Genomic DNA, 20,632 nt, shown 5'->3' with positions numbered 1-20,632 from the left:
TGAGGGACCTGTGAGGTCTGCTTGAGTTGGTGCTTACCTGTTTTGTCTGTTGGGTGAATCTTGTCACAGTGAAGCATCCAGTTGAGGGTATTCAGTTGAATATTGAAGACGGTTGAATATATAGTTGGATAGAGTTGGATATGTTGAGAGTATCCTGTCATCGGTCAAAAACTGTCTGGCTAGAGAACTCCGTTTTCTCAACGTTGTCAGTGCCTTAGCCTGTTGGTGTTGTCCCTGGTTAGCATGATGTGCTCTGATAGATCCCATGTCAGCCGCGTGGAGCCCTCAGAGCAAGAGTCTACACCGAGGGCCTGTCTGCAGAGGACTTGGAGCAGCTGCTCTTTCAGCCAGACTGTTTCTGTCCAGTTATCTGCAGTACTCACATTTATGTGAGAGGAAATAGTATTTTCATACGAGTGTGTGTGTGTGTGTCTCTTTTTTTTCTATTGCAGTCTCTGAAGCAGAGTAGTGAGAAATAACAGTTGTATGAGACTGCAAATGCAGTTTTTGACCCTCTAGGATGTTATATTGTACAGATCTGGATAGTGGTAGGAGAGGATAAGAGCTTGGGAGCATCAGCCCTGCAGCAGTGTTTGAACCACGTGCAAACACATAAGGATATTTGACTTACCCCGATGTGAGTGTAAGCCCATGCCCTCTAGAACTTGTGCTCTGGGTGTGGGCTTCCCCACAGCCTTTTGATGAAGTGCCCGGATGAGGGGACCTCATCCACAGTCTGACGTAGTGGAGATGCAGATGACTGATGTGCCTCATGCCCCCCTCCACTGTTATTCGTTGGAGTAAAGTACATTTTGAACATTGCTATCCGTTGTTTACCTTTTTAAAAAATTCTTCTGTTTTTAGGCTCTTGGATACAAAATTGATGGCCAGCACACAACCTTTTAAGGTATTTTAAAAATCAGAACTATTATTGATAAATTATAGTTTGAAATTTTCCAGATTGCTGCTTACAGCTTTAGAATTCTGGTCAATTAATGAATGTCATTTTCCAATACACCTTCCCCTTAACCAAAAAACAAACAAGATAAAAAAGAAATTGAGGAAAAGACTAGAAATAAATACATCAAATGTGAATAGCAGTTGTCTTTGGGTAGTGGAATTGTGAGGGTTTTTTCCTTCTGAATGTAAAATTTTAATGTTAAAACATATAATGAATTTTTGAATAGATTACAGATGCATACACTCTTTCCTTTTCCTTATTTTACATATTTTGGGTATATAGTCTAATCAAGAGAATTCAGGTAAAAATATAATCATTTGCTTCTTTCTAAAGTGACTTTATATGGCTGAGTGAAATGAATGCCAGAACAGTATAGCTTTCTGGCCAAAGGTCTGTAGATACTTAACACATCTATAAAAACTTTTCATATGACTGTACTTCCCATATGGTGGAAATTAAACTTGTGGTTTCTCTCTCACATTGAAAAGAACGACTCCTGTGTTTCTTTAAAGAACACAAGGGGGCAGTACGAGATACTTTTTTTTTTTTTTTTTGGTGCTGATCGTGAATCTCTAGTAGATGTTGCTCTGAGATGATGACAGCTCCTCCCTGTGTTTCCTGGTTTGCAGGATATCATTAACAACACATCCCTTGCAGAATTGGAAAAGAGGTTAAAAGAGACACCTTTCAACCCTCCTAAAGTTGGTAAGAATATAAATTTTCCTAGAAAGCTCCACACTCTCAATGATAATTATGGATGTCTATTATGGAAGAAAGGTAAAACTATTCTAGAAACTAAATATATTGTACATTTATAAATTTTGGCTGAATTAACTTGCTCATACCCTTGGTTGAGTTGCTGTTTTCTGAATAAAGATGGTCTTCTAATCCTACCTCTATTTTGCACGGGTAGGATTGGGTAGCCTGTTCATTGAGAAGTTTAGCAATGGCATCTTAAGGACTTTTTGTTTCTTAATGCTTGGAATTGTCCCCAAACTTTATGGGTCTTCCTTTTGGTTTAAGCGAAGACAAAGAGCTGGTGATTAATTGTCAGGGGTAGAGTGAAAATATACTTTTTGTCTCAGGAAAGCCCAAGAACTGGGTTTACAGATGAGGAAGGAGGGGGCTCCACCTCTGCCTCCTTCAGAGGTAGCTTAGGCACTGGACAGCAGTGTTGGGAAAACCAGAGAAGGGAGGGACATTTCTCTGGGGTGGAATTCTTTGCCATATCATGCCATGGTTCCACCCATGTATTTGGTGAACCTTCCAGGTGTTAGTTACTTCCTTGGTTCCTGTTGGCCTCAGTCATGCTGCTGGTATTGTAATTAACATCCCATTAGATGTAGCCTGCAGCTTCCTGAGAAATTGATAACAGGGCTGATGGCTCAGAAATTGACAATGGAAGGTACTAAAGCAGCCAAGAAGACAGTTATTTGCTTCCCTTTCTGGAATAGTCCAAAAAAGGAATTAAGAAAAGGGTTGGGGGAGAAAACCTAGACCTTTCCTCTAACAATATAATGGGCAGTATAATGGAAATAATTGATTTTGGAAATAAGTGTTTCAGCTGGTGGTAGAGTAGAGGCCATGACTTAGTTGGCTATCACGTTAAAAGAGTTTTTTTTTTAAGCTTAAAATCTAATATTCGATACTTACTGAGGTTAAAGAATTCTTGCTTAAAGAGCATTGTATTGATACAAAAGCAATTAGAGCTTTTTCAGTGTTAATTTCCACTCATGCTTTTGATTCTGTTGTAACATTTTTGATACTCACTTAAAAAATGGTTCTAGGAAAGAACTATTTATGAATTACAGTTTCATCCTGTTATTTCCATATAATATTCCAGTAAGGAGAGTTTAGTCTAAAGCAGGCTCAGTAAACCTCATTCTCTCAGCATCTGTGAATATCATTGTGACCAGAGAGGTGTGTCATAAAATGGTCTCTCCCATGAAGATGTGCCATGTTTGCAAGGGCAGCATCACAGCAAAGTCTGATCTGTTTTTGGACTTGGTCGTGCTTTCCATCTTTATGTCTGTGAGCTTGGAGACATAGTGAAGGACACTACTGACTTGAACTGCCAGCCTTGATGGGAATCTTTGGCTTTTGGGGAGGGTGAGCTGGAGTATTGTCAGATAACAATTACAGAGTGTTTACCATGTACCAAACGTGGCATGAGAGCTTTACTTAAGTGAGCTCATTTGATCCTCACAAAAGCCTAACAAGGGAGCTCTGATTGTCATTGTCCTTCTACCATGGTAGAGGCCCAGAGGGGGCAACGTGTCCAAGATCACATAGCAGCTAAGTGATGGAGCAGAGATTCAAACTCAGACAGTGGACGCTGGGGGCCATGCTCTTAGCCATTGCTCTGAGGTCCCCAACCTCCAGGATCTAATGCCTGATGACCTGGGGTGGTGCTGATTTAATAATAATAAAGTGCACAATAAATGTAACATGCCTGAATCCCCAAACCACCTTCACCCCCATGGAAAATTTGTCTTTCACAAAACTGGTCCCTGGCGCCAGAAAGACTGGGGACAACTGCTCTGAAATACCCCTTGCGTCCCAATCAGAGGAGGAGTCATGGTCACAAGAGTGAGCTATGCATGGCTGTAAATAGCACCCAACAGCAAGCAGTTGGCAGGCCTGCAGCTGAGTCTTTGATAGTGTAACCAAGACACTTCTCTAGTTTAGACCAAAGCCCTCATTTTCAGTGACTGTTATCTCAAGGTCTTGTGTGGAGAGAATTAAGAAGGAGATAGCTTGCTTTCTGCTTATTTAGGGTGTTTCTGCTGCACAGACATCTGGGTTTGGCAGGGCAGCATGCTTGCTAGTCTTCATGATTTGTGATGACCTTGGGAAGACTGTGTTTTCTTTTTTCTCTTTAGAAAGTGCAGAAGGCTTTCCAAGTTATGACACGGCTTCTGAACAGCTCCACGAGGCAGGCTATGATGCTTATATCACAGGACTGTGTTTCATCTCCATGGCCAACTACCTAGGTACACACTGTACCTGTCTCTGTCAACACACCATGGTCCCAAGGGGAATCTTCCCTGTCTACCCTTTCCCTGGGATCCACTCACCCAATAGAAAGTGGGAGGGTTTTGAGGGAGGAGGGGGAGGGCGCTGGGTGGGGGAAGGGAGTGCACAGAAAGAACCATCAAATGCTTACCTGGGGTTGTGGTACTTGGTCCACATGAGCACTTATTTTACCCTTGCGGAACAGTACTGTTGATTTCAAGATATTTTTTTCTTTTTTTTTTTCTCAAGATATTTTTTTCAGGCTTTGTCTCCTTGACTGTTTGTGATATTCTGTTTCTTTTCTTCATTAGGTTCTTTTCTTAGTCCTCCAAAGAGTCATGTATCTGCTAGATCAAAACTCATCGAACCTTTTTTTAACAAGTAAGTAATCAGAGTCCCAGGGCCCCAGCATCCTCTCTTGGTGGAAAAGCCCAGTATCTGGGATGTTGGTGAGGGGTGACTGGGAGCTCTTGGGCATTTTTAGGTAAGATATTTCTCATCTCTGGTGACTCAGATGTTTTTTGAAAAGTAGAAGTTGACCTTTTCAAAAAGAATGTGTTCAATATATTGGCTAAAAAAAAGAACAAAGAAAACATTATGAAAGGTAGCACGTCTCTTCCAAGACAAAGGACTGGTGGCTTCAGAGTTTAACTGACCCATGAGGGAGACTGTGTATGTGTCTGTGTACAGAGTCAGACCTAACTAACCCCAACAGGTTTTACAAGTAAGATGATTCTTCATGCTTACATTATTACCTAACTAAATAACGCCCTTTCTATGAAGATGTTGGTTCCACAAATGGCTTCTAAGATAACCTGTGGAGCAGTTTTGATGGTCATTGCATCCCAAGCCCTCATCTGAATGGATCTGGTGAAGTTGCATCTTCACCGTCGGAGAAAGTCAGTGTGATTGTAGGGAAACGTCTGCTTTCAGAGCATTTCCAAAGAATCTCTAGATTGTCACTTCAAAGTGAGGCTGGTGCTTTCTTGGCACAGTTGAGACTAAAGTTGTGAATGTGATCACCAAGCCGGCTACAGCCTGGCTTTGTGCCAGGGCCCCAAGCCTTCGTCTCTACCCCGGCTCTCTTCGCAGGGCTGGTTCTGGGAGGTTTAGGTGAGCCAGACAGAAGTGGGCAGCCCACATCACTCACCACTTCTGAGAGAGCCATTTCAGGGTTGGCTTGGTGACATCATTTCCTTACATTGTATGCGGCATTTTACATGTCCATCAGTGCTTTCCCAAGTAAGAATGCCGTCTCCTCCGGAGTTTATAAATTCTGGTATCACAGTGCTTGTTCATAGGTGCCATGCTGCAGAGTCAGAAGTTAATTCAAAACATCTGGATTCCTACAGGTTTGGAATTTTTGTAGTCTGAGTTAGTGAATTCTGTCATCCTGTGGCTTCTTCCTTTTTAAATCTTTGTTCTTTTCTGTGGAAGTTCAGAGGTAAATGTGTTTGACTTTTCAAAAACATCTTTCACTTCAAAAAAAATCTTTCAAAGAGGACTGGGTAACAATGTAGTGTATATTGAAAATTAAGTTGAATTTTTCTGCATGAAAAATTAGTTCTGCCACCAGTTGAGTTCTTGCTATCTATCCAGTTCACAATGGGATCTTCTAACCCCTTAACTCTAAATTGGGGGCAGTGTTTCTCTTTGTAAATCTTAGGCCTGCTTATGGCATCAACCATGGAACCTGTGAGTGACACTAAATATATTTGGATTGTGGCCTTTCTGGCATTTTTACGCATGTGATGTTAAGTTTGTCATTCAGCAGTATTTTGCAACTGGGGAGATGTTTACTCCCGTTTAAATATTTAAAACAACAATCCTGCTTCTGCACTAAAATCAGCTCCTAATAAAGTCAGGTGATGGTTGCAAATGGGGGTAGATAGAAGCTGTCTCTTGTTTATCAGTTATCTGTGTGGCCAAAATGAAGAGCAGTCAAAGTAGGCTTTGGTTTATAAGTTTAAGTGAAGTGAAAGTTGCTTAGTCATGTCTGACTCTTTGCAACCTCGTGGACGGTAAAGTCCATGGAATTCTCCAGACCAGAATACTGTAGCGGGTAGGTGTTCCCTTCTCCAGGGGATCTTCCCAACCCAAGGATCGAACCCAGGTCTCCTGCATTGCAGGAGGATTCTTTATGAGCTGAGCCACAAGGGAAGCCCTTTAAAAGTTTAAATAAGACTTTATATATTTCTAGATCAATTTAGTATTGCTAATTATGTGCAAAGATATTACTCAGAAGAACTGGGCAGTAAACACATAACTTTAAAATGGGGCTGGTGTCCATTTGGATTATTTTTTTACTAAAACCTAGATGCATACTAGAAATAGTTGAGATTTAGGAATCTTCCTGTGATATTGCACTGAAAATTCTTGCCCAACTTGATTTTTTTCTCTATTTTTCCCTATCTGTGAAGGAAGAATTGATTTAAAGTTCAAAATAAGGACTATTTTTATTTTATATTGGACTAGCTTGGTTAAGTATAGCCACCCATTCTGAACCTGTTAAGAAAGTGGGAAAAGCAGTTGCTTTTGATGTTGTGAGTGGATGCATGTTCAGTTGCTCAGACGTGTCCACTTCTCTGTGACCCCTTCAACTGTAGCCCACCAGGCTTCTCTGTCCATAGGATTTCCCAGGCAAGAATACTAGAGTGGGGTTCCATTTTCTCCTCCAGTGGATCTTCCCGACCCAGGGATCAAACACGCATCTCCTGCATCAGCATGTACATTCTTTACCACTGCACCACCTAGGAAACCAATATTGACCTCATTCTTACTTAAATGCAGGTTTCATTTATGATATTAAACCTTGATTTTGTTACTTTTCTTCAAGATAGCTCTTGTAAAAAGCTGTCCAACAATTGCTGTCAGTGTTAAGCGGTTGATTTTAGAAGAATCTAAATTTTTCTGAGGGTTTATTTGTTTTTGTTGTTATTCAGTCACTAAGTCGTGTTGGACTGTTTGCAACCCCATGGAGCACAGCATGCCTGGCTTTCCTGGCGTTACCTCCCATAGTTTGCTCAATCTCATGTCCACTGAATCAGTGATGCCATCCAACCATCTCATCCTCTGTCACACTCTTCCTCCTGTCTTCAGTCTTTCCTTGCATCAGTCTTTTCCAATGAGTCGGCTCTTTGCATCAAGTGGCCAAAGTATTGGAGCTTCAGCTTTAGTTTCAGTCCTTCCAGTGAGTATTCAGGGTTGATTTCCTTTAGGGATGACTGGTTTAATCTCCTTGCTGTCCAAGGGACTCTCAAGAGTCTTCTCCAGCACTGCAGTTTGAAAGCATCAATTCTTTGGTGCTCAGCCTTCTTCTTTTTGGCACCTGGCTTTTCTCAATGTAAGCTTAACCAAACACGCATAGCCCTAATAAGAATTTGGATGGACATGAGATGACGTACACGTGTAAATAATATTTTGCTTTGCTCTCATGAGGTTTATGTTTAAAAAGTAGACCTTGAGTGGAGATAAACCCAGCCTATTTCTGCATTACTTTAAATTAGCATCTGACTGTGTTAGGTGTGTCTTTTGGGGAAGCTTTACCGAGTCAGCTATTGAGAAGATCCCAAGACAGTTGGTGCTTGAGCAGATTGCAGAGATGGAGTGTAGTACAGGGCACTTTCTAAGCCCAATTTGTCCAGGGAAATGTCCCGGCAGGACTTCCAAGGGTACCATTTGTCTCTTTCCTTTCCTGGGCACCTTGTGTGTTTCTCCCTTCTTTTTTGGACTCAGAATGAAAGTCCTAAGATTGCTGAACGATGGAAATCGGGATGAGACCACTGCTAATGACAGGCTGTGTGTAGCGTGCTCTTCCTCTATGTTGCGGGCTCTCTGCTCAGGAAATGGTTTACCTTCTTTTATGACCTTGGTCAGTTTTCATCAATGCATAGAAAACCAGACTTAGAGAAGATCCTTTGGTCAAATCCTTTTAGGCCCGGAAGAAGCTAAAAATACTTTCTGCTTATACTTTTTATTGCACGACAGAAAGCACATAATCAGACTTTAGTGTTATGTTTTATTAACAGCCATCTGTTTCTGCAAGACACCTTGAGCTCTCTTGTATTAATAGATAGCCTTTTATGAAGGATTTTGTGGAAAGGTTATTTTCGATTTTCCTCAGTTCTTAGAAGGAGGAAGGAAATGAACATGTATCTTATTTTGGCCAATCTCTAAGTAGTGGGATTAAAAAGGAAGAGGTGCCTGCACTCTGCTATAAAGGACAGCTGCGTCATGCTTGGCACAAGTGTTCTGAATTTTTTTTTTTAATTTTCTTTGAGAAGTCTCTTGAATTTGTTACAGTATTGCTTCTGTTGTTTATGTTCTGGCTTTTTGGTGATGAGGCATGTGGGATCTTAGCTCCGGACCAGGGATTGAACCCACACCGCCTGCTTCAAAAGGCAGATTCTTAACCACTGGACCACCAGGGAAGTCTCACAGCATTCTGAATTTCAACGGGTCTTCCGAGGATGACAGGGCCATGTGTTCCATCTAAGCTGAAGATAAGACAATTCATTTCCTCCTCTGTAAAAACAGGACTGGAACTACCCCCCTCCCATGTAAGTTATAGAAGTCACATGAGATGCAAAAGGACTTTGATAGTTCCTCAGACTTAGTAGGTGGCCAGGGTCTATTATTTTCCTTTCCTGAAGTACAAGAGAATTTGACATGCTGGGAAATTCAAAACAGTAGATATGGTAGCAGCATGTGTTTTTATGTTTTAAGTTTCATGATTGAGAAGAAAATGGATTGAAGTGCTGATTTAAAACTGGAGCAAATGTGAAGCATCCACTTTCCCTGTACTCACCTTTTAGTGTTTGCTTAGGAAAAATCAGAGGACAATGAAGTATGTCAGATTGGTACATAATAGAAGCAAGATTGCTTTGATTTGAGGCATTTTAGAAAGTTTTGTTATGCAGATGAATCCAGCAATTTATGGAAGGTTGTATAGCTACACAAAGCAATGATAAGTGGCGAGTAGGAGGAATGATTATGGCGCTTGAGATAAAGCACACTGATGTCTTCTCCCTTTTCCTCCATGGAGAGCAATCATGTGCGGGCAGTAAGTTCTTTCTGCTAATATGCCTGTGCTTCACCTTTAACATCAGAGAGATTTTTTAAACTGAAGGGTTGCAGAAAAACAAAATACTTCAGATCCGTGTGGAACCTCCTTTCACTGGTGCTGGACGGAACCACGCTTATTGTCTCAGTTACCAGCAGCCACCCTTCACGTTGAACCGTTTCGTTCACTGGGTGACCCACATGTCCGGAAGTGCAGATCCTGCTTGTCTTTCATGAGAGCAGTACTTGGCCCCTGCAGGGCAGCTCTCACCTTACCCTCTCCTGTCCTGCCGGCCCCTTCTCATACAGAGGAGTAAGAGGTGCTGGAGCAACAAGAGGGCGAGGCTGGTCTGCCCTGTGCGTGTGCTCAGGCGCTCAGACTGAGTGTCCAACTCTGTCACGCCACTGACTGCAGCCCGCCAGGCTCCTCTGCCTGTGGGTTTTCAGGCAAGAATACCGGAGGAGGCTGCCAATTCCTCCTGCAGTGGATCTTCTGACCCAGAGATCAAACCCATGTCTCTTACATCTACATTGGCAGGTGGATTCTTTATTAATGTGCCACCTGGGAAGCCTCCCAGCAATTGCTGTTGGGTTTTAGCATCCTGGGTGAGGGAGCCAGTATGTCTTCATTGAGATCCTGGTAATCTTGGGTATCAAGTCCATTGTGGTTCTTTTTTTAAAATAATTTAATTTGTCGATTTTTGGCAGTGCTGGGTCTTCGCTCCTGCTCTGGCTTTCTTTAGTTGGGGTGTGTGGGGGTTTCTCATTGCAGTGGCTTCTCTTGTTGCGGAGCATGGGCTCTAGGGTGCTTGGGCTTAGTAACTGTGGCCTGTGGGCTCAGTAGTTGCGTTGCATGGGTTTAGTTGCTCCACGGCACATGGATCTTCCCAGATCAGGGATGAAAACCTCATCTCCTGCATTGGCAGGTGGATTCTTTACCACTGAGCCACCAGTGAAGCCCATGAGTCCATTGTTTTAAGTGTTAAGAGTAATTTCCCTCAAGAGCTTTCCAGCTTTACAACATGAGAGGTGCAATACAGTTTGTGCTGTTGGGAAGGCCTCCTTGTGACTGTCACAGTGCTCAGCATAATGGGTTTCCATATGAGTTTCACGTGTTAAAATCATTTGGTTAATTTCTCCAGTAGAACTGCCTCACTTCAGGGTCCTGTGTAGTAGACAGCAGTTGTGGTCTGTGGGATCAGGTACCTGGATTTGAATCCCAGCCCTGCTCCTTATACCTGGACCCCCTTGAGCAAGTTACCCTCTGTGTGCCTCAGCTTCCTCATCTGTAGTTGAGAACAATGGTACCCATTGGATAGGGTTGCTGTCAGAGTGCCACGGGAGAATGTATATAAAATGCACAGTGCCTGACATGTCATAGGCTTCAGTCAGCTTTTCACTGCTTTGGGGACATTTATACTTTGAAGACGTGCTTGTGTTGACCACATGCTGGGAACAAATGGAGAGCTTTTTGTTTTTAAAGAAAATACCATATAATCATCTCTTTAGTACTGTAGGTCTCCTTTAAGGTGGGCTTTGTATTCAGTTATGAGCCTTGATCAGAAAAAAGAGGGACAGCGGGATAAAGCGTGCTTGTAACTCAGTGGTGCTCAGGAAGATTTGCATGTATGTCTTTGCTTTTTATTTCTCCCTTTGAGGCATATGGTTATATCTCAGTCTGGGCTGGGCAGCATTTCTAGTTGTAGGTTTTTATTGGGAGAGGAAAGTAAAGAAGTAGCATTTACTAAGTGACCCTTTGAAAGTGGTTTCTTTTTGTTTTTTTTTAACAACTTTATTGGGATATAAATTTGCACGCCATGCACTTCACCCATTTAAAGTGTACAATTCAGTGGTTTGGGGTATATGACATTATGCATTTTTTAAAAAATTATGGTAAACTCTATGTAGCGTACAATTTGCCATTTTAACGATTTTTAAGCATACAATTCAGTGGCAGTAAGTACATCCACAGTGTTGCACAGCCGCCACCACTATCTGTTTCCATAACTTTTTCCTCACCCCAAACAAACTCTGTGGTCATTAGGCAGTGGTTCCCATCCCCCTGCTCCTCTCAGCCCCAGGTAAACCTCTCACCTGCTTTTCTGTTGATGAATTTGTCCTTTTGTGAGCAACTCATTGCTTCAGTGAGATCTTAATCTATTGAAACAATACCTTGGGTTTCCCAAATCAGTAGGATGGAAATAATCTCCAAGCATTGGCTTGGTTTGATTGCCCCGAAAGTGACGCCCTGATTTTCATGAAGGTGAAGGACAAGGTGAGTCTGCCTTGAGCGTGGGGCTTCTTAAGACTGGAAACTAGTGCTTATTTGCAAACTAGTTGTTGAGTTCTCCCAGCAAGGGGTGCTTGCCTCAAACTGATACCGCCTTACCTAATTTCTGCCGTGCAACCTTGTTTTCCCAAGATTTATCAGGCAAGCTGTGTCTGTGGCTTTATCAGAGGCCACTTTTTAGAGACGCCGTAAGGGAAACCCGCACCACATGCCTCTGCCTGGCGTGCTAGCCCCGTGGGCCCCTTCTGCCCTTGTGTTGGCTCTGGTTGCTCTAAAGTACATGTCTCTCCAGCTTAACTTGTTTATCATTACAATTTGTAGAGGTTAGAAAAAAATCAGTCCCTGGATATATGTTTAAGCAGCTTGCCTCCTTCTTAGCAGGATATCATCTTAGTTTCCTGTGATTCCTATTTGAATCTCCACAAGCGTGGTAGGTGACCTGAAACAACAAACATTTATTCTTTCACAGTTCTGGAGGCCAGAAGTTTGAAGTTAAGGTATAGGTGTGGCTGTGCTCCTCCCACAGGCTCTGGGAAGGATCTGTTCCTTGCCTCTCTAGCGCGTGGGGATGCTGGCATTCCTTGGCTAGTCACCATGTCACTCCAGTCTCTGCCTCCCTCTCTGTGTGTATTCTGTCTCCCTCTTTCTTTTGTAAGGACAGTTGTTATGGTATTTAGGGTTCACTTGGATAATTTGAGATATGTCCTCATGTAAGGTCCTTAACCTAATTTCTAGTTCCATCTGCTAAGATCCTTTTTTCAAATAAGGCAGCATTCAGAGGCTCTGGGAGTTAGGCTGTGGACCTCGCTTTCTGGAGGCCCGTTTATAGGCACGTTGGTAGTAAAGCCAGTGCTCTTAGGTAGTCCTTGCCTTGCCTTGGCCCTGGCTGTAAGCAGGTAGGTCATGGTTATTTCCAAGACAGTTTCACAGTTAATTTATATGAGTCAGAGGTTAGCAGTTTACCCTAAGAAATTACAAGAAAAGAAGTGAAGAGAGGTGAAGTTGCTTAGTCCTGTCTGACTCTTTGCAACCCCATGAACTGTAGCCCGCCAGACTCTTCTATCCATGGGATTTTTCAGGCAAGAATACTGGAGTGGGTTGCCATTTCCTTCTCCAGGGGATCTTCCCAACCCAGGGATCAAACCCAGGTCTCCTGCATTGCAGGCAGACTCCTTACCGGCTGAGCCACGAAGGAATTTAGACTAGCTGCCAAATATCTTCTCCACTGAACATCTTCCATGGTTCAGAGTGTTTCACCCACAGCGACTGTAATTTCTGACAGCATCCCTGAGGAGGTAGGTAATAAGGTCCCCCATTTGCAAGCTGAGGCCACCTGCCGAGGGCCCCAGAAACAGTCAAGTCAGGGACAACCCAGGTCTGTCCTCAGCTGGGGATAGGATTCTTCCTCCAAAGCATCATTCTCTAAAAGAGACAGCTCAACAGTTAGTAGGACATTTTCTTTAGAGACAACGCTAGTATCGCTGAAAGATTTCTTTCTCTGCATGTTTGGTTTGGGCAGTGATTCTAAAATATGTTGACTTGGACCACCGGATTGAGTGCGACCAGTTTCCCCTGACATTTTACAGTCTGCTGTTTTATAGGTCCAGCAGACGTTGCCTTTGTACAGTGTTTAGTTTAACACTTTTATTTGATGTAATTTGATATGGTTCATTTGATGGAGACTGTTTAAACGTACTGCTTTCTTTCCTTTTGCCTTTCTTCCCCGCACCCCCCCCCACCCCCCCTTGTTTCTTGCGTTACATCTCCGAGAAGGGACATGAGTTGGCTTCGGGACAAATGTTGGGTAACGCTCTATTTGTCAAGATATCAAGTGACTAGATTGGAAATTGCACGTGCACCCCTCTTCCCCCCACCCCAAGTGGAATGAAAATAACTGGTGCCGCAGTGACTCTCCTCTACCCAGTGGTTGCCCTCTTATTTTACACAAGAGCTTTAGTGAGCAAAAGAAGTGAGCTTATTTTGTGAGAGATGTCTGCATGCTTCCTATCCTGGATGATAAAATTAGTTTTTTATGGCGCATAAATATGTATAATGATGAGCCCTTGCATACACGGTTCTCATGAAGTGCTTTTTACTGCTGTGCCCTGAAGGAAATACCAAGACCATTTGCAAGAACAGTAGAGCTGGCAGTCGTTAAAGGTTTCAATTTTCCTCTGGAAGGCTTGGGACTTGGAGTTAGGTGCAAATTAATTCACCACTCAAATCATGCTGAGATGAGATTGTACTCGGCATCTCCGTATTCCGGTCTGTAGTGGCATAAGAGGAGTACAGTTTTGCTTGGAAATCTGTTCTTTGAGGTAGAGCTTTTTAGGAAGAGACGTGTAGTCTTGAAGAAATGCGCATGTTTACTCATTAAATGAAATACTGAGTTTCTAGGTGGAAGAATGAACAGTTTGGGGGCTGGAGGGTTTTCCTTTTGCTCAGGCAGAACCAGAGTAAACACTGTCCTCTCTTATGAAGACAGGTTGTAACATCAGAAATCCTTCTAGATCATTCAGGCCTGTGTGTATGTGTACAGATCTGACCTTATAGAAAATAAAGGTCTTGTATTCAGACACCTCATTATCTCACTCACCCCTAAGATGGGCCGATTCACAGGGTTTTCCTGATGGTGATCATGGTGTGTGGGGGCAGGTGTGACCGTGAGGCCGGAGGCCCGGGAGCAGCTGGTTCTGCACTGCAGATCTGGGAAGGTTGTCCTTTGACCTGTAGCAGCATGGGTCTCTTCTCTGCTCCTTCATCCTGATTGCCTTCCTCAGTCCACCCAAAGCTTTTCTCAGAAAGCAGCCTCATTTCTCTCTGGACTCTGCCCCGTTGCACGAAGCTATAATTTAATCAGCCCTTAGAGCATTGCCAAAAAAACCAATAAAATCCTATGTCTGAGATCTTACATCCCGAGTTCTTGCACTTGAGGTGATTCAGGACGCGAGTCCTCATCTGTCCCTTAGAGGCTCCTGCGGGGACTGTAGGCTCACTGTTTCACGCGAGGCTGTGGGAAGAGCTCAGGTTAAAAGCGGATGTGAAGGGGGTATGGGCTTCCCAGGTGACATCAGTGGTAAAGAACCCACCTGCCTGCCAGTGCAGGAGATGTAAGAGACATGGGTTCAATCTCTGAGTCAAGAAGATCCCCCGGAGAAAGAAATGGCAAGTTGCTCCAATATTCTTGCCCGGAGAATTCCACGGACAGAGGAGCCCGGCGGGGTTGCACAGTTGGACACGACTGAAGCAACTTAGCTCACACGCACGTGAGGGGGTACCTGGCAGAGGGAAGGTGAGGCCTTTGGTGTAAGACTAGTAATGGGGAAACTTTGGGTCTGAATCTGTCTCTACTCCCATGATGGCCAAGGGTAAGCCGCCGGAGCAGGAAAAAGCTGCTTCCTCGTTCCCTGTGTGATAGGACCCGGTGCCTGTCCTCCAGACACCAGAGAATCAGAGGAGGCTGAGTGCGCCGTAACAAACACTTATTTTAGTCAGGAACCTTGTCCTTTTAAAAAATAGTATATTTTTATCCTGATTGAAACACAAATTACCCACTCGTAATTCCACCAGCCAAAACAAACAAACAAACAAACAAACAAAAAAGAACTGTCATTTGGTGTGTTTCCTGCTAATTTTCTATCTCTGTTTCATTTACTAATTGAGATTGTACTGTTATATAATTTGGTAACTTAAAAAAATTTAATAAAGGATTTTTCCAAAGACTTTTAAAAGTGGTGGTTAGCAGCATCGCGTTGCTGGTCTTCAGTGGTTTGTTAGGTGGAACATCATGGTCCTCTTAGAACCTAACCTGTGTGTCGGGCCTTCTGTCAGATGCACATCCACTGCCCTGTGATGGGTATTACTGGATTTTGCCAATTTTCTCTTTTCTTTTTGTTCTTCTTTTAAGTTTATTTATTTGGCTGTGCCGGGTCTTCATTGTGGCACGCGAACTCCTGTGGGATCGTGAGTCGCAGCATGTGGGATCTAGTTCCCTGACCAGGTACTGAACCCAGGGCCCCCCTGCACCGGGAGTGCAGAGTCTTAAGACACTGGACTACCAGGGAAGTCCTGCTGATTGCTTCTTTAAGTGGCCCTGAGTGCAAGTCACTGATCCACAGTCTTTTTTCTGCCATCAGTTAGCAGCAGTGGAAACCATGCTGCTGCAGGAGCTAAATGAACTGTTTCCTTTCATTTCTGAATAGAATTATTGGCTTTACATGTAGACTCGGTCATGTGGAATTTTAACGAACTGTAATGATCTCTTTGGTTCCCAGAGATTTGAGCCTCTGTGCAAAATATTCCTGAATCACCTTCAGGACTTCCTGTCTGCATTTTTGAATGTCACCTTTGCCCTTCTTGTTTTCTTCAGCACAGCTGCATAAAACAGGTTAATACCAGCACTGTTTTGCCATCCTTTTTCACATTGGACAACTGCAAATGATTCAGATAAGCCACAGTCCAAGACACGCTCTTGTGTTGTCAAAGAATACCCTCTGACCTTAGTGTACCCCTTTTGAGCTGCTCATTGTGTCTCGTGCTTGCCAGAATTGGGGTCTGAAGCTTGTTGGTAAGGTCGGAGAATTTTGACAAGTTTGGAGATTCAGAGTGTGTGTGTGTGTGTGTGTGTGGTCGGAGAATTTTGACAAGTTTGGAGATTCAGAGTGTGTGTGTGTGTGTGTGTGTGTGGTCGGAGAATTTTGACAAGTTTGGAGATTCAGAGTGTGTGTGTGTGTGTGTGTGTGTGTGTGTGCGCGCGCGCGCGCGCGCGCCAGCCTTGGGGGCCGTATTAGTGACTAAAGCTTGTGATGCGGAGGGGCTGCTTTGTTGCCAAGTTACAGAAAGGGTTGGACTATTGCCAAGAGAGTAGTTTATGCCATCTTTTTTTACTTTCTTCTTCAAAATGAGGGAAACGGTGGTCAGCAGTTGTTTCCCCCAATTGACATCTTGCAGAGAACCTAGTTGTTTGCCACAGTTGACCTCCTGGTTTCAGGGAATGGTGGAAGCCTTGTTATTGCTGCCTGGACGTTGAGGTAGCCCTTGGCGTTTGTTTTAATAGTTTTGCGTTTCTCTTAAGTCAAAATGATTTACTGCAAACAAATCATTAAGACGTAATACGTTTTTGGAGAAGTTGCGACAAGTCATTATTACCTAGCTGATCAGTGAATCATCATTCGTGGAAATTAACACAGTCTTGAACATACTTTTTTTCTGTGAACCCAGTGATTTTCAGTTCCCAGGTTCTAAGTCAGTGGGGCTTAGGTGGGTGGGGCCCAGGAATTTGCATTTCTATCAAGATGCCTATCTGGGGAAACACATTTTGGTAAGTGCTCAAGCTTCTAGGCTCCTAAGAAGCTTTATGTCTGAAATGGAGTTCTCCTGTGACGACAAGCCTTCTAACATGGCCTGGGTCAGTGTCATGCTGCCGTGGTCAGAAGAGAATGTCAGCAGATGGCTTTCCATGAGTGCCATGCGGCATGTGGGCAGCAGAGCCAGGCGGCTGTTGTGGACATAAAGGCGTTGTCCACAGCCTGTTCTGCGGAGCTGATTAAGAGGCTGAGCTGAAGTCGTCCAGTCTGCTGAGTGAATGACCCCGGAGTGTGCTGTGCTCCAACCCTGGATCTGTCGGGAGGTTTGAAAGCCGCGCTAAACAACATCACCAGTGTCATCATAGAACATTAAAAGGCTGACAAATGCCCCAAAGGGTAGAATTTATTTTATAGCATCTAGAATGTGAACATGAGTCATGTAGTGTACTGGGATAGAATCCCAATGTACGATTGGCCCTTGTATCAGATGGGAACTTCAATTTTAGTCTTTGACAGAATCATTGTCAGTCCTTCAGAGAATAAGTGCAAAAATAGTGTTTCATCAGGAAGCTTGCAGGAACGTGGCCAGGGCCCCACACAGTCTTGTGTGTCTCTACCAAATTATAGCCACCCTGAATCTTCACTGAAATAAAAATAACATTTCCTGCAAGCAATGGTCCGAGTGTGTTTCCAATATCTGCAGATGAAAGGCCTTCTGGGAGAGACTGTTCTTCAATGCAATTCACAGGGAAGGAGCATCCTTTCATGTGCTTGTCAGTATTTCTGCTCTCCTAGTGCATTTCTTTTACGTTAAAATGAAAACTGTTCGGTCAGATGAGCCACACATGAGGTATTTTATCAGATCACCCCAGGGTGTCAGTGTAGGCCCTCTGACAGCCAGTCAGTATGAGGTGTGCATGCAATGAAATGTTTTAATTTTCCTTCAAAAGGGCAGGTAGGGATGCTTCCAGAGCAGTGGCCTGCAAACTGTCTGTCCTAAAAGGAGAGGGAGGCCCTCGGCGAGTTGACTTTGGTTCTGTTCCACAGACGCTCAGCTCCAGTTTTAGAATCGGTTTCCCAGTTGCATGGGGTGCAGTCAGCCAAGTCACACACAGATTGGTTTGTGTGTTCTTCCAGGGTTTGGGGTGATTTGCTTCTCTGTAAAACCCAAACATGAAGCTGGAGGGATGAGTGAGAAGGGCTATTAATATAATTCATTTGGAAGGGGTTTCTATTTAGTTAAAGTATTGAGTAAGCAAACAAGGTAGTGTAGGATTAACTAACTTAAGAAAAATCTTTTGAGTGTTTCTGCTGAGAATAAATTTTTACTGAGTTTGAACAGAAATGATACTTATAATCGAGATGAAATATTAAAGGACAAACAGCCAGTGTAATGCTTGACAAAATGTGTCTTTAAAATTAAGAAAATATATATTTACATGGTAAGAGAATTGGGGAAATCTGCTTTTTAAATGTCACCCTTGTTTGTATTTATAAGACAATAGATTTTCTAAACTTGTTGAGGCCACATGACCTTAAAAGGAAAACAGTATTTTTAAAAGAAATAAAGCAGCTGAACACTCAAACTTGTGATTTTACTTTATATGTGTCTCCCCACAGCAGGTGGGGTAGTGCACAGGATATACGGATTGATTCTACTGGTGTTTTCAGTTGAACTTTCTCTAAGAAAATCTCTAGTTATTACCCCTGGGGCTCGCAGTTCTGGTAGCCTCTGTTTTAAGTCTAAAAAATAAGCATAAAAGGATATTTGAAGAACAAAACTCAGTTTCCCAGAACCATTGGCTACTTTTCTTCAGAGCAGGGATTGGGGAGTATTTTTTATTTTTGGTTTAATGATACCAGTGTTTTACAAAGCTGTCACAATAGTATAAAATTTTGTGCTTTTTTAAAATTAAAAATTGTCCTGCAAGTTACTGATGTTTTGAATTTTTTGAAAGTTATCTTGAAATTAATTCTGTTGGAATGATGAACTGTAATTTACCCACCCACACAGGTTGTTGAATCTGGAGGTTGATTTTGATTACTGGTGCCTTTGAAGGTATAGCAGTGAACATCTTGTTGATTCAGTTTTTATTCTTCTGTTGAAATTTGGGTACACAATTTATTTTTATAGTGGTTGATATGTTTCCTCAACTTTTACTGAAAATTGTTTTGGTTTTTTTTTTTTTTTGGTTTAGAGTTGGGAGCTATCTCTCAATTTACTAAATGGAGAATTGAGAATTATGTGAACCATAAAAATATTGATCCTTCTAACCCAGGACTAACTCATCAGGTTCTGGTTGTCAGTAGTAATAACGACCACTTTCGAAGAGAATCTATGCTTTTATAAGTCTCATTGTTTTCTGGCGTTGCAGGCGGTATCGATTAAACTGGGTGAACCAGCTACCAGATCCAGAATAGTACACTGGAGCCTAAATTAGTGAACTAAAAATAAATTTGGTTTCTTAGCCATAGGATTTGGTTTATTAAATTGTAGGCTAGGCAACAAGTCCTCAAACCGCAGAGTACCAGGACTTTGTTTTTTCTGGCGTTCACAGAACAGTGGTATTCATGCTGATGGTTCCATTTGTAAACTGGATCATGCCCTGCCTGGCTTTTGAATGCCTGGTAATAATGTGCCTTAATTGTAGGTCAGTGAAGCCAAACTAATTGCTTGTTGGGCACTTGGATTGCCTTTTTAATTTGCTGTATAATGCAGTCCCTACCAGAAATGCACAATATGCCGTTATCTAAATAAAACTCATTAAAATCATCTTACAGACAACAGAATGCCTGATATTTTGCCCACAATCTTGCAAATAAAAGCAAATTGAATGGCATTATGGAGAGCTGTAATTTAGGAGCACTCTTTTAAAAAGTGGCTTTGTATCCATTTTAAAAGTATACATAAATGACTGCTATGGTTTCTGTCAGTGTGATAGGTTTTTTGTTTGTTTTTACCAAGGATTATTTTGCCTCGTGCTTTTAATACGTTTTAAATGGTAGTAATGACAGTTCACCCAGTAAGATCAGTACTCATCCAGTGATGGCATTTCAGTTTAAAAAAAGAAGAAAAGAAAGACATTGGTGACACATTCCTAGCTCACAAAACACCAGTCCATAGGGATTACCTTTACGGTTTGTGGGGACAGTTGTTCACAGGGGTTAAGATGGTCAGTACACTGTAGGACTTGTTTTCTCTGTTTCTCTGGACTTAACAGGGCAGCTCAGCAGAGGACTTCGTTTTAACTCTTTGATAACTAATTTTATTCATCTAGCTAGTATTTATTGAGTAGCTCCTGAGTGCCAGGAACTGTTGTAGGTGTTGGGGATACCAGTTTTTGTTTTGTATTTGTAATAAATATTTCAGACTCAAGAAGTGTGCTCAGTCATGTCTGACTAATATTTAGCTCTAGAGAAAGATGTGAAGTGGATCTTAAGACTCTTCAAAATGATTTTAGAAATAAGGTAATCTACAAAGGAATTTTCTAGATGTTTATATCAGTTACTTTTTTTTTTTAAATAGAAGTTAGTCCATTATCCATTTTCCTTTTCTTTTGGTAGGTTATTTCTTATGAGAGTCATGGATATCCCCTATCTAAACTTGGAAGGACCAGACTGTAAGTGAATTTTTCATTTTCTCATTGCATCTGCACATTTAAGTGTGTGGTCTGGAAAGGATAACAGGAACAGAATTACTGAAGAAAGAGCTTTATTCACTTAAAAATAGCCAGTGATTTTGTGGTTGATATGAATAGTATGCTTAAGTTAATGTTACCCTTGGGCCTTGATTAACCCATCTCTTTACTTACATTTTCCAGTTTATACATGAGTTGAATTTTAAAATATATATATCTTCTCATCATTACTTCATTTTCACTCAGCACTCTGAGTTCATGATTTTCTATAAATACATTGTATATGTAATAGATTTCAAGATGTACTAGCCGTGTCAATAACAGTACATTTTCTGTTTTCCAGTTATTTGAGTATGTATAT

At 42.3% G+C, this 20,632-nt stretch overlaps 1 protein-coding gene across 4 annotated transcripts in view; it reads left to right on the top strand.

Annotated features, from left to right (window-relative positions):
• Window positions 1-20,632, top strand: part of PARN (poly(A)-specific ribonuclease) — a 178,776-nt gene that overhangs the window by 41,706 nt on the left and 116,438 nt on the right. For all 4 annotated transcript variants that reach the window (XM_070460860.1, XM_070460861.1, XM_070460863.1 and 1 more), the window contains 5 exons: window positions 865-907; window positions 1,591-1,666; window positions 3,844-3,954; window positions 4,288-4,357; window positions 20,198-20,253. In XM_070460860.1, coding sequence (XP_070316961.1) covers window positions 865-907; window positions 1,591-1,666; window positions 3,844-3,954; window positions 4,288-4,357; window positions 20,198-20,253 — 356 coding nt within the window. The remainder of the gene's footprint in view (window positions 1-864; window positions 908-1,590; window positions 1,667-3,843; window positions 3,955-4,287; window positions 4,358-20,197; window positions 20,254-20,632) is intronic.

Source organism: Odocoileus virginianus, chromosome 33 (assembly GCF_023699985.2).
Source record: "Odocoileus virginianus isolate 20LAN1187 ecotype Illinois chromosome 33, Ovbor_1.2, whole genome shotgun sequence".
NCBI classification, from domain to species: Eukaryota; Metazoa; Chordata; class Mammalia; order Artiodactyla; family Cervidae; genus Odocoileus; species Odocoileus virginianus.
The sequence above is the reverse complement of the archived record's forward strand: the minus strand, read 5'-3'. Positions and strand labels throughout refer to the sequence as shown.